This window comes from Peromyscus eremicus, unplaced genomic scaffold (genome assembly GCF_949786415.1).
Source record: "Peromyscus eremicus unplaced genomic scaffold, PerEre_H2_v1 PerEre#2#unplaced_143, whole genome shotgun sequence".
Lineage (NCBI taxonomy): Eukaryota > Metazoa > Chordata > Mammalia > Rodentia > Cricetidae > Peromyscus > Peromyscus eremicus.
Window position 1 is genome coordinate 372,905 of NW_026734381.1, and position 12,925 is coordinate 385,829.

At 39.3% G+C, this 12,925-nt stretch overlaps 1 protein-coding gene across 2 annotated transcripts in view; it reads right to left on the reverse strand.

Annotated features, from left to right (window-relative positions):
- Nucleotides 1-1,298, reverse strand: part of LOC131901622 (sulfotransferase 2A1-like) — a 33,510-nt gene extending 32,212 nt beyond the window's left edge. For both annotated transcript variants that reach the window (XM_059252726.1, XM_059252725.1), the window contains exon 1: nt 1,166-1,298. In XM_059252726.1, coding sequence (XP_059108709.1) covers nt 1,166-1,298 — 133 coding nt within the window. The remainder of the gene's footprint in view (nt 1-1,165) is intronic.
- Between the last annotated feature and the right edge of the window lie 11,627 nt (nt 1,299-12,925).

Here is a 12,925-nt window from a genome sequence, read left to right on the forward strand (position 1 = left end):
TAGTCCCCTCCTCCCAGCCTGAGCCAAGTATCCCTGTATAAACCCCAGGTTCCAAACAGCCAACTCATGCAATAAGCACAGGACCCGGTCCCACTGCCTGGATGCCACCCAAACAGATCAAGCTAATCAACTGTCTCACTTATCCAGAGGGACTGATCCATTTGGTGGCTCCTCAGCTATTGGTTCATATTTCATGTGTTTCCATTCGTTTGGCTATTTGTCCCTGTGTTTTATCCAACCTTGGTCTCAACAACAATTGGAGTCCTGGATCCCCACCTGGGGCCTGGTCGTGGATCTCTGCATCTGGTTCTCTAAGTCATTAGATGGGGTTTCTAGCATGACAGTTAGGGGGTTTGGCCATCCTATCACCAGAGTAGGTCAGTTCAGGCTGTCTCTCAACCACTGCCAGTAGTCTGTTGCAGGGGTATCTTTGTGGATTTCTGTCGGCCTCTCTAGCACTTTGCTTCTTCCTATTCTCATGTGGTCTTCATTTATCATGGTCTTTTATTCCTAAATTTATTTTTGTTTGTTTTTTCGAGACAGCATTTCTCTGTGTAGCTTTGTGCCTTTCCTGGAACTCACTTGGTAGCCCAGGCTGGCCGTGAACTCACAGAGATCCGCCAGCTTCTGCCTCCCGAGTGCTGGGATTAAAAGCATGCGCCACCACCACCTGGCGCAACCTAATACTTAACCGGCTTCTGCCATCCACCACACTCCTCCCACAAATGACCATGATGCCTTTCTTTTTTCCTTGAGATTTGAGACTCTTTCCTCTACATGAAGAAGGTCCATGGTAATTCTTCTACCTGACCTTGTCCTCTCCTCAACATATTCTTACATTCATGCCTTTTTTCTTGATGCTATTTTATCTGTTTATTCTCATCATTATCTCTCTTCCACACAGAGAAAAACCAATACCAGAATCTGCTTTAGGAAACACTGTCATTGCTCCAAGGATCAGCTCAGGCACTAGCTCCTCTGACAACATTGGTTAGGTTAGACTTTTTCCTCTGAGTGGAAATGCTCTCAAACACAGCTCTCCAAGCCCACAAACCACTGAACACATGAGATATATAAAGCATTCCATTCACCACCTAAATGAAGGATGATTAAAGCCCAAAACTTCCACAGACAGTTCAGAATCATTCTCAGTGATGTCCCTTACCTGATTTTGGATAACTCACTATGACCGTGTCTTCATCTCTGATCACAAACTTGTCACGGCTTCCTTCAATAATTTCTCTTTTATGCACTATAGCAGCGAAAGGTATTCCTTCAAACCAAACGTAGGCTGACATCCCAAAACCTCTTTCTTGATGCTGTGAGAATTCCAGCATTGACCACTTGTTCAGCTTAAAGCAAATGCTGAGAGGTGAAATTTATAGTGCAGGCAAAAAAAATCATTAACATCCCAAAGTTTGTACTGAAATGAGCTGCAGATAGGAATAAATACAGATTGTATTTATCAGTCAAAGGTTGCTGTATTAAGCAACTGTGAACTTATTCAGAGATTGATCTAGAGAATTGTGAACCTGAAGTTATGACCCCAAACCAGAAACTCAATAACAAGTACTTAGACATTGAAATAAGGCTTAGTTTAAAATACTTTCTAATACAATTAAGTATTCACAATGGTTTCAAATTTGCAAAAAATTTACAGAGACCATAAAAATTTTTCCCTGAAAAAAAGTTGTCAGGTACAATCATTTTTTAAAGTAGGGATTGTTTTTGATAAATATAGTGCCTTCACTGCACCTCAGCCTCGTTTTTTCCCCTCCATTGCCTTCCTCCCTTTCCCATATTCATGATCCTTTCTTTAATTTTCAATGCCATGTTTATATGGTCACACATTTACATAACATACAGAGTCCATTTAGTTCTGTTTGTATGTGAATGTGTCCTTAGATGAGCACTTGGGATTGAACAACCAATATGGGATTTCCTCTCCTGAGGCAGTTGAATCTACCTTTATTGACCTGTTTTTTGTTGTTTTTTTATCTAGGGATAAGACAATGTAAAATTTCCTCTATCATTATTTGCATAACTGGTGCCATTATGGTGGTTCATTTGGGTAAGTATACTGGTGAGAGATCAAAGATGTATTGCTCTGTAATGGCTGTAGGATAAATCCTATCAACAGATATCCTTAAGCTCTGTGTTTTTCGCAAGCCTTAGGTAGATGGGATTCATTGTAAAAAAGTTTTGAAACTTTGTGGGTTTGGTCCTGGTTTTTGGCACCAAAATGTAAGTAAGTTTTGCAACTCTGTGGGTTTGTTCCCAGGTTTTGGCACCAAAATATGAATTTTGCAACTCTGGGGGAAAGGTATCTTTACTATTTAGAGAGTCAGGTGACACCTTGAGCTGCTAGGTCAGCCCTGACAGCAGGAGCTGCAATAAGAAAGCTCAGCCCTAGAGGGTGAGGTATCTGGGATACCTCAAGCTGCTAGGACAGCTCAGCCCTGGAGGCATCCCAGATACCTTGATTGCTTAGGACAGATCAGCCCTGGAGGGGAAGGTCTCCCAGATACCTTGAGCTGCTAGGACAGCTCTGAGGGCTGGATCTGAATGAGACAGCTCAGCCCTGGAAGGGAAGGTATTCTGACTTCTCAGGAGAGCCAGGCCTGGAGCTTCTAGGACAGCTCAGCATGAAAGGGTGAATTAAGATCTTCACACCTAAAACTCTTTTGAGAAAGGAATTTATTTGGGAAAGAGGAGTCCAGTAGAGTGGCTGCCTCTAACAGGGTTGAGAGAATAGCCCACAACTGAACATGCAGGGTGCTCTATATAGAATATCTTGGGGGTGGAGTCAACCAAAGATTGGTTAGATTTTTCTGCTCAGGGATTGGTTAGTTTTATGGGTTAGGGGCAGAGTTAGCCTTGATCTCAGAGCCAAACTGTGTTTTTATTTTACTGGCCTTTCTTAGCTTTTTGACACTAATTCTAAGGCTAGGGCATATTTCTTTCACTGACTCTGATTCTAGGGACCAAGAGTGTTTCTTTGGTAATGGTTTCAGACTCAGGGCATGTTTCTTAGGTTCTGGATTTGGGGAGAGTTTTTCTTTCTCTGGCTCAGTTCCCAGACCCAGGCTGTGTTTCTTTCCCTGGTTCTGGGCTCCAGGATCAGGTTGGGTTACTTTAACCAGCCCCTTTTCCCATATTCACTGCAGATGTGTCAACTGGAGTTGGGTACTTTACAGTGGATTATTTGTGGAACTTTGTGATAGTCTCCATATGTTGCAAAAAGAAGTTTCTTTGATGAGGCGTGAGAACTATATTTATCTGTGTGTATAAAGATAGGTATTTAGAAAACAGCTGGAAAGTATGCTGGTTAGTTAAACTGGCAGCAGCAGGTTCACCTCTTGGGTCTATGCCCTCTCCATGCCTAACTGGTTGTCTATGTTTACAGTACCAGACAGGGCTCACCTCTTGTTGAGTGTGCTTTAAGTCCAATTAGACAGCCCTTGAAACCTCTGGATAGGTCTAGTGATTGATCCTTTCCCTTTGCAGCTTTTCACTTTTGAAAGCCACTTTTCAGGAAAGAGGTTCCAGGTCAGGTTCAGTTCAATTCCCCAAACATCTGTGTCTGAAGTGCATCGAGACTTTAGCAAAAGAATTAGGTTTTCAAATTCTGAGACAATCAAGGGCAACATTAGCTGATAGTGTTTTAGAAGTCTCATGGATTACCCTGACCAACAACTTAAAGGGAGGTTTCTCATGCATGGTACTTGGATATATATATATATATATATATATATATATATATATATATATATATATATATATATATATATATTCCATGGCACTTGGGGTAATATGATCACTATTAATGGCATAAATTTTTTAAAAATACATGGTAATACATGCATATTATATGTGATTTTAGGTAAATATGGAATAATAAGATCATCTCTGTCTTTTTAAACATGCTTAGTAGTATGTATCCCTCCTTCCACTCTGTCAATCTGTATTGTACTCTGTGACCCTTCATCAGTTAAAGCCCCCATACATTTATTCCATTTCTCCCTTTGTAGTACCTGCATGCTGTTCTAGTACTGAGAGATGCTTTACCAATCGATCCCATTTTGCTTTCTTGGTTCTACTGTTGCTTGAGGTTACAAACTTGCATCTACAGGTTCAAAGTCAGAAAGCAAAAATAAGAGAGAACATTTCATATCTGTGTCTGTGTCTGTGTTACCACATTCAGTATAATATTTTTTTACTTTAACACATTTACATGAAAATTTCATTAATCCATTTTTCTACATTCCTGAATAGATATCCATTGTATACATGTATCATGTTTTCATTAGTAGTTCATTGGTTGAAGTACATTTAAGTTGTTTTTCTTTCTTATCTATTATGAACAGAGAGTAATGAACATGGCCAAGGAAGTATTTGTGAAATAGAATATCAAGTTCTTCAAATAATGTCAAGGAGTAGTGGATTTGGGCCTTGTGATAAATTTTCCACACTGATTTTCAGAGAGGCTCAACTGATCTCTAGAGTTTCCTATCCCACTAAAAGTACATGAGGGTTCCCCTTTCCCTACACCTTCTCCAGCATTTATTCTCACAAGCATTTGTTGTTTATGGTTTTTGAGATGATAGTCATTCTTGCTGAGTAAGATGAAATCTCAAAGTAGTTTCAGTTATCATTTCCTGAAATTTAATTATATTGACCAATTTAAAATATATTGCTTAGACATAGACATTTTAATTTCTTCTCTTGAGAACTTTCTGGTCAGAGATGTCTCGCGGTTTTTAATATAGCCAAGTTTTTAAATTGATCATCTCTTTCATGGGACACTTCTGTATTCCTTAAATTTTTTCTTATATTTTTATTTAAAATTTTTGCATGTAATATATTTTTATCATAATTTACGCCATACTGCAAAGCCTTTCAGATTATACACAGTTGACTTTATTCCTCTCTCAGTAAAAACAAAAACGAATTAAAGTACAAACAAACAAAAAAAGAAATGAAACAAAAATAAAATGACATACTCTCCTAGACACACCAGATGGAGTCTGTTTTGTGTTGGCCATATACAACTGAGTGTGAGGGCTGACATGGAAAATGGCTGATATACCCAATGACACTCCATTGGAGATAACTTAAGTTCCCTTCCTAGAAGGTATCAATTGCATATTGGTTCTTTGTTAGGAGTGAGAATATGTGTCCAAATGTCTTTTTCTGTGCTGAAATTTTGTCTCATATAAGATGTGTAACTTGTGCATGCTATTAGTCTGTATGTAATGTTCTGTAAACTTGAATTTATCCAATAATTCTGGCTCTTACAATCTATCCATCTCCTGTTCTTCATTGATCCCAGCACCATGAGTAGATGAGTTTTATGAAGATATCTGGTTTTGGAATGATTGATCCAAGTTTCTCACTTTTTGTACTTTGTCCAGTTGTGATCTCTGTGTTAATTAAAATCTACGGCAAAAAAGTAGCTTCTCTTATGAGAGTGGTGTGATGCCCTGATCTATGGGTATAGCAATATATCATCAGGACTAATTTTATTGCTGTTTCATTTAGCACAATAATAGTTATAGGTTTTCCCATAAGTCCAGGAACAATCTAGGATCAGGTTTTGGCCTCATTATCACTGTCAGATGTGGGTTTCATCTGATGGAATTGGATTTAAACCCAGTAAAAATGGTGTTGACTATTCCCATAATATTTTTTCCATTAAAGTACCAATAAATCTGGAAGGTAAGTCACTTGTATAGGTCACAGGATTTGTAGATGTATGATATTTATGATTGCTTTTCTCCTCCTGTAGTGTGCACAGTACCTTCCAGTATTATTAATGATAATCAGTAGAGATGAAGCTTCTTGTTAGACACCAACTCAATTTCTCTATGGTGAATAATATAAGTTAAGTTCTGTCTTCAGGAATAGGGCCTTATCATCAGGTTGTGGAGGTAACCAATAACATTGACCACAGCCTATAATATTTGTAGGTGTCTATTGGAACCTTTTTTGACAACTATTCAAAAGATGAAAACCAATTTCTGATACTATAGATTTTACTTGACAGCATATAAATTCTAGTTGGAACATGATCATCCCTATATGTCATAATAAAATTTGAATTATTTTATTTACTTTAGAAAGAACTTAAATTAGTGGGTTTCCACATGGCTTTTCAAAATATATTTAGTATCAATTTTAGGAAACACCAGCAATACAAGTTGATTAAAATTTGATCTTGCCTATTATTTTGATATTTCACATAATTTCAGTTTGGAGAAATATTGACACTAACGTTATAGAGTATATGCCATGAAAAAAAGAGTATCATGTATCATTTTGAATTGCTTTCTAACTAATTATTATTATCTGATACCAAATTGTGGTGGTTTTAAACAAAATGACCAACAAATGGAGTGGTAATATTAAGAGGTATGACTTTGTTGGAGTAGGATTGGCTTTATTGGAGGAAATGTAACATTGATGGGGTGGGCTTTGTGATTTGACAAATGCTCAAGCTACTCCCAATGACTCAGACCACATTCTGTTACCATTGTATAAGATGTGAGGATTCACAGATTCAGTATTATATCTGTCTGCTTTCTACCTTTCATGCCACCATAAGGATAATGGGATAACCCTCTGAAGTGTAAACTAGCCACCCATTCAATATATTCCTTTATAGGAGTTGCTGAAGTCATAGTGTATCTTCATAACAACAGAAACCCTAAGAAACAAATCTTAATTGTGGTGGTTGAAGAAACAAGATATTAGGCCTATGAGAAGTAAATATTCCATTGATTTGTGGAAAATCTTCTCCCTTATAAGAAGACCATAATATGGGAGAAGCACAATGTAGATCAGTTGTTAAGAGTACTTGTCATTCTTCCAGAGAACACAGATTCCGTTTTTGTCACTGTATCTGCATCTGTAACTGCAGTTCCAGGGAATCCAATAACCTCTCCTGATTTCAAGAGGCACTCAAAATGCATGAGGTACACAGATAATCATGCAAGTAAAACACTCAAAAATAAAAGTAAAATAAAGTTGAAACATCTTTTTAAAATAAGAAATGAAATTAGAATTTTGACAAAATTTTACTATGGATTTTCTGTGCTAATTTAATCATATTCATAATATTATATTTGTCAATCAGGGAAGAGTGTATTGCTGGAGAGTGTCATCCCAGTTCATGTTGTTCATTTTAGGTGCTTCCTTTAAGTCTTAAATATTTACTGTAATTAATTTCACTTCCTTTTTCAGGACTGCTCCCAGTATAGTTTAATCTATTGTTAAGAGTATTATTTTCTCATTTTTTTTCAACATGTTCATTATTATTTTAAAATGTCATGGATCTTGTGCCATGCTGTCTTGTGGAAAGTAGTGATACGGTCTAAGTATTTTCTGGAGGAGTCTTTAGAATCTGTGATCTGTGGGACCATTTTCTTTCAAACCACGGCAACTTGGTGTCAGATGATAACCATTAGTTAGAAAGGAATTCAAAATGATACTCTATTGTTACGAGATGTATTCTGTAGTGTTACTTTCCATTATTTCCTCAAACTGAAATCTTGAAGGGGAATTATCTGATTATATTTCTATTCATATTCTTTTATATATTTCTGTTCTTTTTTCTTTTTGTCAAGATCTTGAGTAGTGTATAAAATACAATCAATTATGTATAAAAGTATTTACAGATATGCACACAAAAATAGGCACTCATGCATGTACTGTTATACATGCATGCATTAAAATATGAATCAAATATTGTTAAAACATTGGCCAATCAAGCTGTAATCATGGATCAGAACAATAAAATGCAGCAATTCCTTACATGAAAGATCTATGAAAAATCCTTCTGTGAAATGTGGGGTTGGTGAAGATCTTTTCCCATTCAGTAGGCTGTCACTTTGTCTTGTTGATGGTGTCCTTTGCTCTACAAACTTCTCAGTTTCAAGAAGTCCCATTGATTGTTTCTCTCAGTGTCTGTGCTACTGGTGTTATATTTAGGAAGTGATCTCCAGTGGCAGTGCATTCAAGACTACTTCCTCCTTTCTCTTCTATCAGATTAACTGGATTTATGTTGAGGTCTTTGATCCACTTGGACTTAAGTTTTGTGTACAGTGACAGATATGGATCTATTTGCAGTCTTCTACATATTGACATCCAGTTATGCCAGCACAATTTGTTGAAGATGTTTTCTTTTTGCCATTGTACAGTTTTGGCTTCTTTGTCAAAAATTATATGTTCGTAAGTGTGCAGATTAATGTCAGGGTCTTCAATTCGATTCCATGGTTCCACTTGTCAGTTTTTATGCCAGTACCAAGCTGTTTTTAGTACTGTAGCTCTATAGTAGAGCTTGAAGTCATGGATCGTGATGCCTCCAGAGGTTGTTTTATTGTACAGGATTCTTTTGGCTATCCTGGGTTTTTTGTTTTTCCATATGAAGTTGAGTATTATTCTTTCCATGTCTGTGAAGAATCGTGTTGGTATTTTGATGGGGATTGCATTTAATCTGTAGATCACTTTTGGTAAGATTGCCATTTTTACTATGTTAATCCTGCCTATCCATGAGCATGGGATATCTTTCCATTTTCTGACATCTTCTTCAATTTCTTTTGTTAGGGACTTAAGTTCTTGTTATACAGGTCCTTAATTGCTTAGTTAGTGTTATCCCAAGGTATTTTATTTCATTTGTGGCTGTTGCAAAGGGTGATGTATCACTAATTTCCTTCTCAGCCTGTTTGTCAATTGTATATAGGAGGGCTACTGATTTTTTTTTTAGTTAATCTTGTGTCCTGCTACATTCCTGAAGGTGTTTATAAGCTGTATGAGTTCTTTGGTAGAATTTTTGGGGTCACTTATATATACTATCTTGTCATCTGAAAATACCAAAAGAGAACAGGGAGGGAGAACAAGGAAAGAGATATCATGATAAATGAAGACCCCTTGGGAATAGGAAGAATCAAAGTGCTAGAGAGGTCCCCAGAAATCCACAAAGAAACCTCCACAAATAGACCACTGGCAATGGTTGAGAGAAAGCCCGAACTGACCTACTCTGGTGATCAGATGGTCGAACACCTTAACTGTCGTGATAGAACTCTCATCCAATGACTGATGGAAGCAGATGCAGAGATCCACAGCCAGGCCTCAGGTGGAGCTCCAGGAGTCTAACTGATGAGAGAGAGGAGGGATTGTATGAGAGAGAGATGTTGAGACCATGATTGGAAAAAGCACTGGGACAAATAGCCAAACTAGTGGAAACACATGAACTATGAAGCAATAGCTGAGGAGCCCCCATGGAACTGGATCAGGCCCTCTGGGTAAGTGAGACAGTCGATTAGCTTGAACTGTTTGGGAAGTCCCCAGGCAGTGGGACCAGGACCTGTCCTTAGTGCATGAGCTGGCTTTTTGGAGCCTGGGGCCTATGCTGGGACACTTTCCTCAGCCAGGGTGAAGGGAGGATGGAACTGGACCTGCCTTGATTGAATCTACCAGGCTTAGCTGAATCCCTAGGGGAGTCCTTGCCCTGGAGGAGGTGGGAATGGGTGGTAGATTGGGTGGAGTGCTGGGGGGGAGGAGGGGGGTCAGGGGAATCCATGGCTGATATGTAAAATTAAATTAATTATAAAATCAAAACACACACACAAAAAAAACCTGTAATTTGTATGCTAATTAAACAATACAAATTATATATATGTAATAATGTACATATATATCTGGAAAACCAGACATACTTTGATACAAACTTTAAAAAATATAAACATTCCTTTTTTGCAAAAAAAGAGAAAGAAACAAAGAAAGAAAAATCCCAGTATAAGGAAAGTCTCTGAGTGAAATCACTAGGCATCTGCTCAGGACCTTCCCATCCCAGAGCCCAAAGCCCTCACTCAAGAATCACCAGCCACAGTGACAGTTAGAGTTCTCTGTTAATATCCTAGGATAGAGTCTTAAAGCCATTCCATCTGTGTGGACAATACATGTAGCATATGTGGCCTCCAAACATGGATGTCTATGAGCAGGCACTGAAACAGAATCTTCCCATTTGCACTATTGAGGGAGACACCAATCTGAAAAGACAGCAAGTTAACACCTTAATGCCTGCAGTTCATCTTATCTTCAGCCAGCTAACCTTCCGGATGAGGGGAGGATCATGGCCATTCCACAGATCAAGTTGTCAGGGGTCTGTCAGCATATTTCTGATGCCTGTATCTCTCTTTATCATTACAAGGATGATTCTCTCTTTCTCTAGATGTCTGAGTTGATGGCATTTTTAAAGTGCTCATTCTAGCCACTGCCCAGCAACATCACTCTGATATTCCTCCAGGGTCCGGTGGGCTGAGGGTGGGAGTTAACTAAGATCAAGGACCTGCCTTACTTTCATTTCCTGTGCTGTAAGTATATACCCTGAGAAAAGGAAGCTAAAGGAGGAAGGGTTTCGCTCATACTTTCATGCTACAGCTCATCATTGTGAGGAAGCCAATGGTTAGGACCTTAAAGTAGTTAGCCATTTCACAATAGACACATAGGATAGGATGAAAATTTTAGTAGGGCCATTGTACCTGGCATAAACTCTGGAGTCATGATGAACTTAGGCTTTAAAATAATCTATTGTAAATAAGCAGTGCTTGTTATCTGAGTTCTGTGGAGTAGTTTTTCACGTAGGTGCTTCAGAGACTTTGCAAGAATTCAGTCACAAGACACCCTTAGCAAACCAGGAATTCATGTGATGGCTGAGAATTATTTGGGAAATGTGTTCTTCAGACAACTCCTAGACAATATCAAAGGATCTGGTATGTGGGAGTTGACTTTCTAAAAGTATGTTTTGTGTAACAATAAATAAATCACTTCTTTGAGGATACTCAGGTTTCAATCTGCTGGGATTGTTCTCCCGATCTTTCAATATTCCTCTTCATCCTTGTGTGTTTCCCCTTTTTCAGTTATCCTGTGTGCTATGGAATAATGCTTTTGTACACTGGTTTAATAAAACATTGATTGACTAGTAGCCAGGCAGGAAGTATAAGTGGGATAAGCAGTCAAGGAGAATCTGGGAAGAGGAAGGCTCAGTCAGGAGATGCCAACCCACTGTCCAGCGAGCAGCATGTGATGGTACACAGGTAAAACCACAGAAAATGTGGCAACATATAGATTAACAGAAATGGGCTGAGTTTAAGTATAAGAGCTAGTCAGTATAAGCTTGAGCTAATGGCTGAGCAGTTTTAATTAATATAAGCCTCTGTGGAACATGAGGAAAGATGAAAGACATGAGGTATGCTCACAAAGTTGGCATTGGGCTCCACACAGAAACAAAAGATGGATTATGGCTAGGTACTGGCACTCTGGAGCTAGACTAGTTGTACTGACTGGGAATTCTCTCACTAATCTGTGTGTGGCAGCATGAACATGGGAAAGATGCCTTTCCCCTACCACTCATCAATGCCCAAAAAGGGTGGGGGAACTGGCCAAGAGGTCACTAGAGTGGGATAGCTGTCCATGACTCCTACCAACTATAACATTCAGGAGAGCAGGCCATGAATCTCATCAGGGTAGCACAATAGAACCAACCCTGTTACCAGAAGTATGGGTAAGACAGCCCTGAAGTTGTAAGAATGGGAGAGATGTCCTCATTATTCATCTGTCTTATGGCAGCATGGGCAGAGAGAAATGGCCTCCTCCCTCTCCATCAATGCCAGGGGCATGTGGGAGGAATGACCTTGAGGTCACAAGACTGGGAGATCTATTACTACCCCCACAAGCTGCAACACTAACAAATCAGGCCCTGCACCTCACCTGGGAAACACAACAGAGCCAAACCTTTTGGTGGATGTATGGGTGAGCCAGCCCTAAAGTAGTAAGAGTGGGGGATCTGTCCCTACTACTTGTCTGTCATACAGTGAAAGATGCTCCCCCTTATAACTTACCCCTTATCACCTGCAATAGACAAGAGTGCTGACCCTCCCCTTACCAGCTGAAGCACTCAAGAAAGCAGGCCCATTGGTTTGATGTCAGGGTAACTTAGCCCCATGTGCTGAGCAGGGAAGAACTCATTACTCACCCAACGTGTGGCAGCACAGGTGAAGGAGAGATGTCCTCCCCTTTACCCCCACCCACTAATGACTAAAACTTGTGGAGGAGTAGGCCCTGAGGTCATAAGAGCAGGAGAGCAGTCCCTGACCCTCAAAAGCTGCAACGCTCTGGAGAGTGTTACCTGTTCCTTACCTAACAGAGCTGGCCAGGATGGTGTACATGTGAGAGACTAGATCCTGTAGGCATGAAAGCAGGAGAACTGGTCACAGACATTGCTCATTGTTGCAAGAGGTGAATTAGTCTGGACAATGATAGACAGCACAACCTGGTGGTGAGAACAGAGGAGAACTGGTGGGTGAATCAACCATGCAGCTTCCCAGGCTCAGAACCTTTTGAAGAAGGCAGTGGAATGTGGTGGTTTGAAAGAAAATGGCCCCCCAAGGGAATTGCACTATTAGGAGGTGTGGCCTTTTTGCACATACAGTGTCACTGTTAGGGCAGATTTTGAGGTCTCTTTTCCTCAAGCTTCCCTCCTGTTGCCTGCAAGATGTAGCACTAACAGTCCCAGGACCACATCTGCCTGAAAGCCAATATACTCTCAGTCATGATGATAATAGAGTAAACCTCTGAAAATGTAAGCCAGCCACCCCAGTTAAATGTTTTCTTTATATGTGTTGCCATGGTCATGGTGTCTCTTCACAGCAATAAAAAGTCTAACTATGACAAACACACACACACACACACACACACATCACATATATCAGGTCTATCACACCAATATCTCACTCCTGGAAACAACTTCTATATTAGTTAGAGTTACTATTGCTGTGAAGATATGCTGAGATTATGGAAATGCTTATAAACTAAAGCATTTAATTAAGGTGTTGGCTTACAAATCAGAGGTTCAGTCTATTATCCA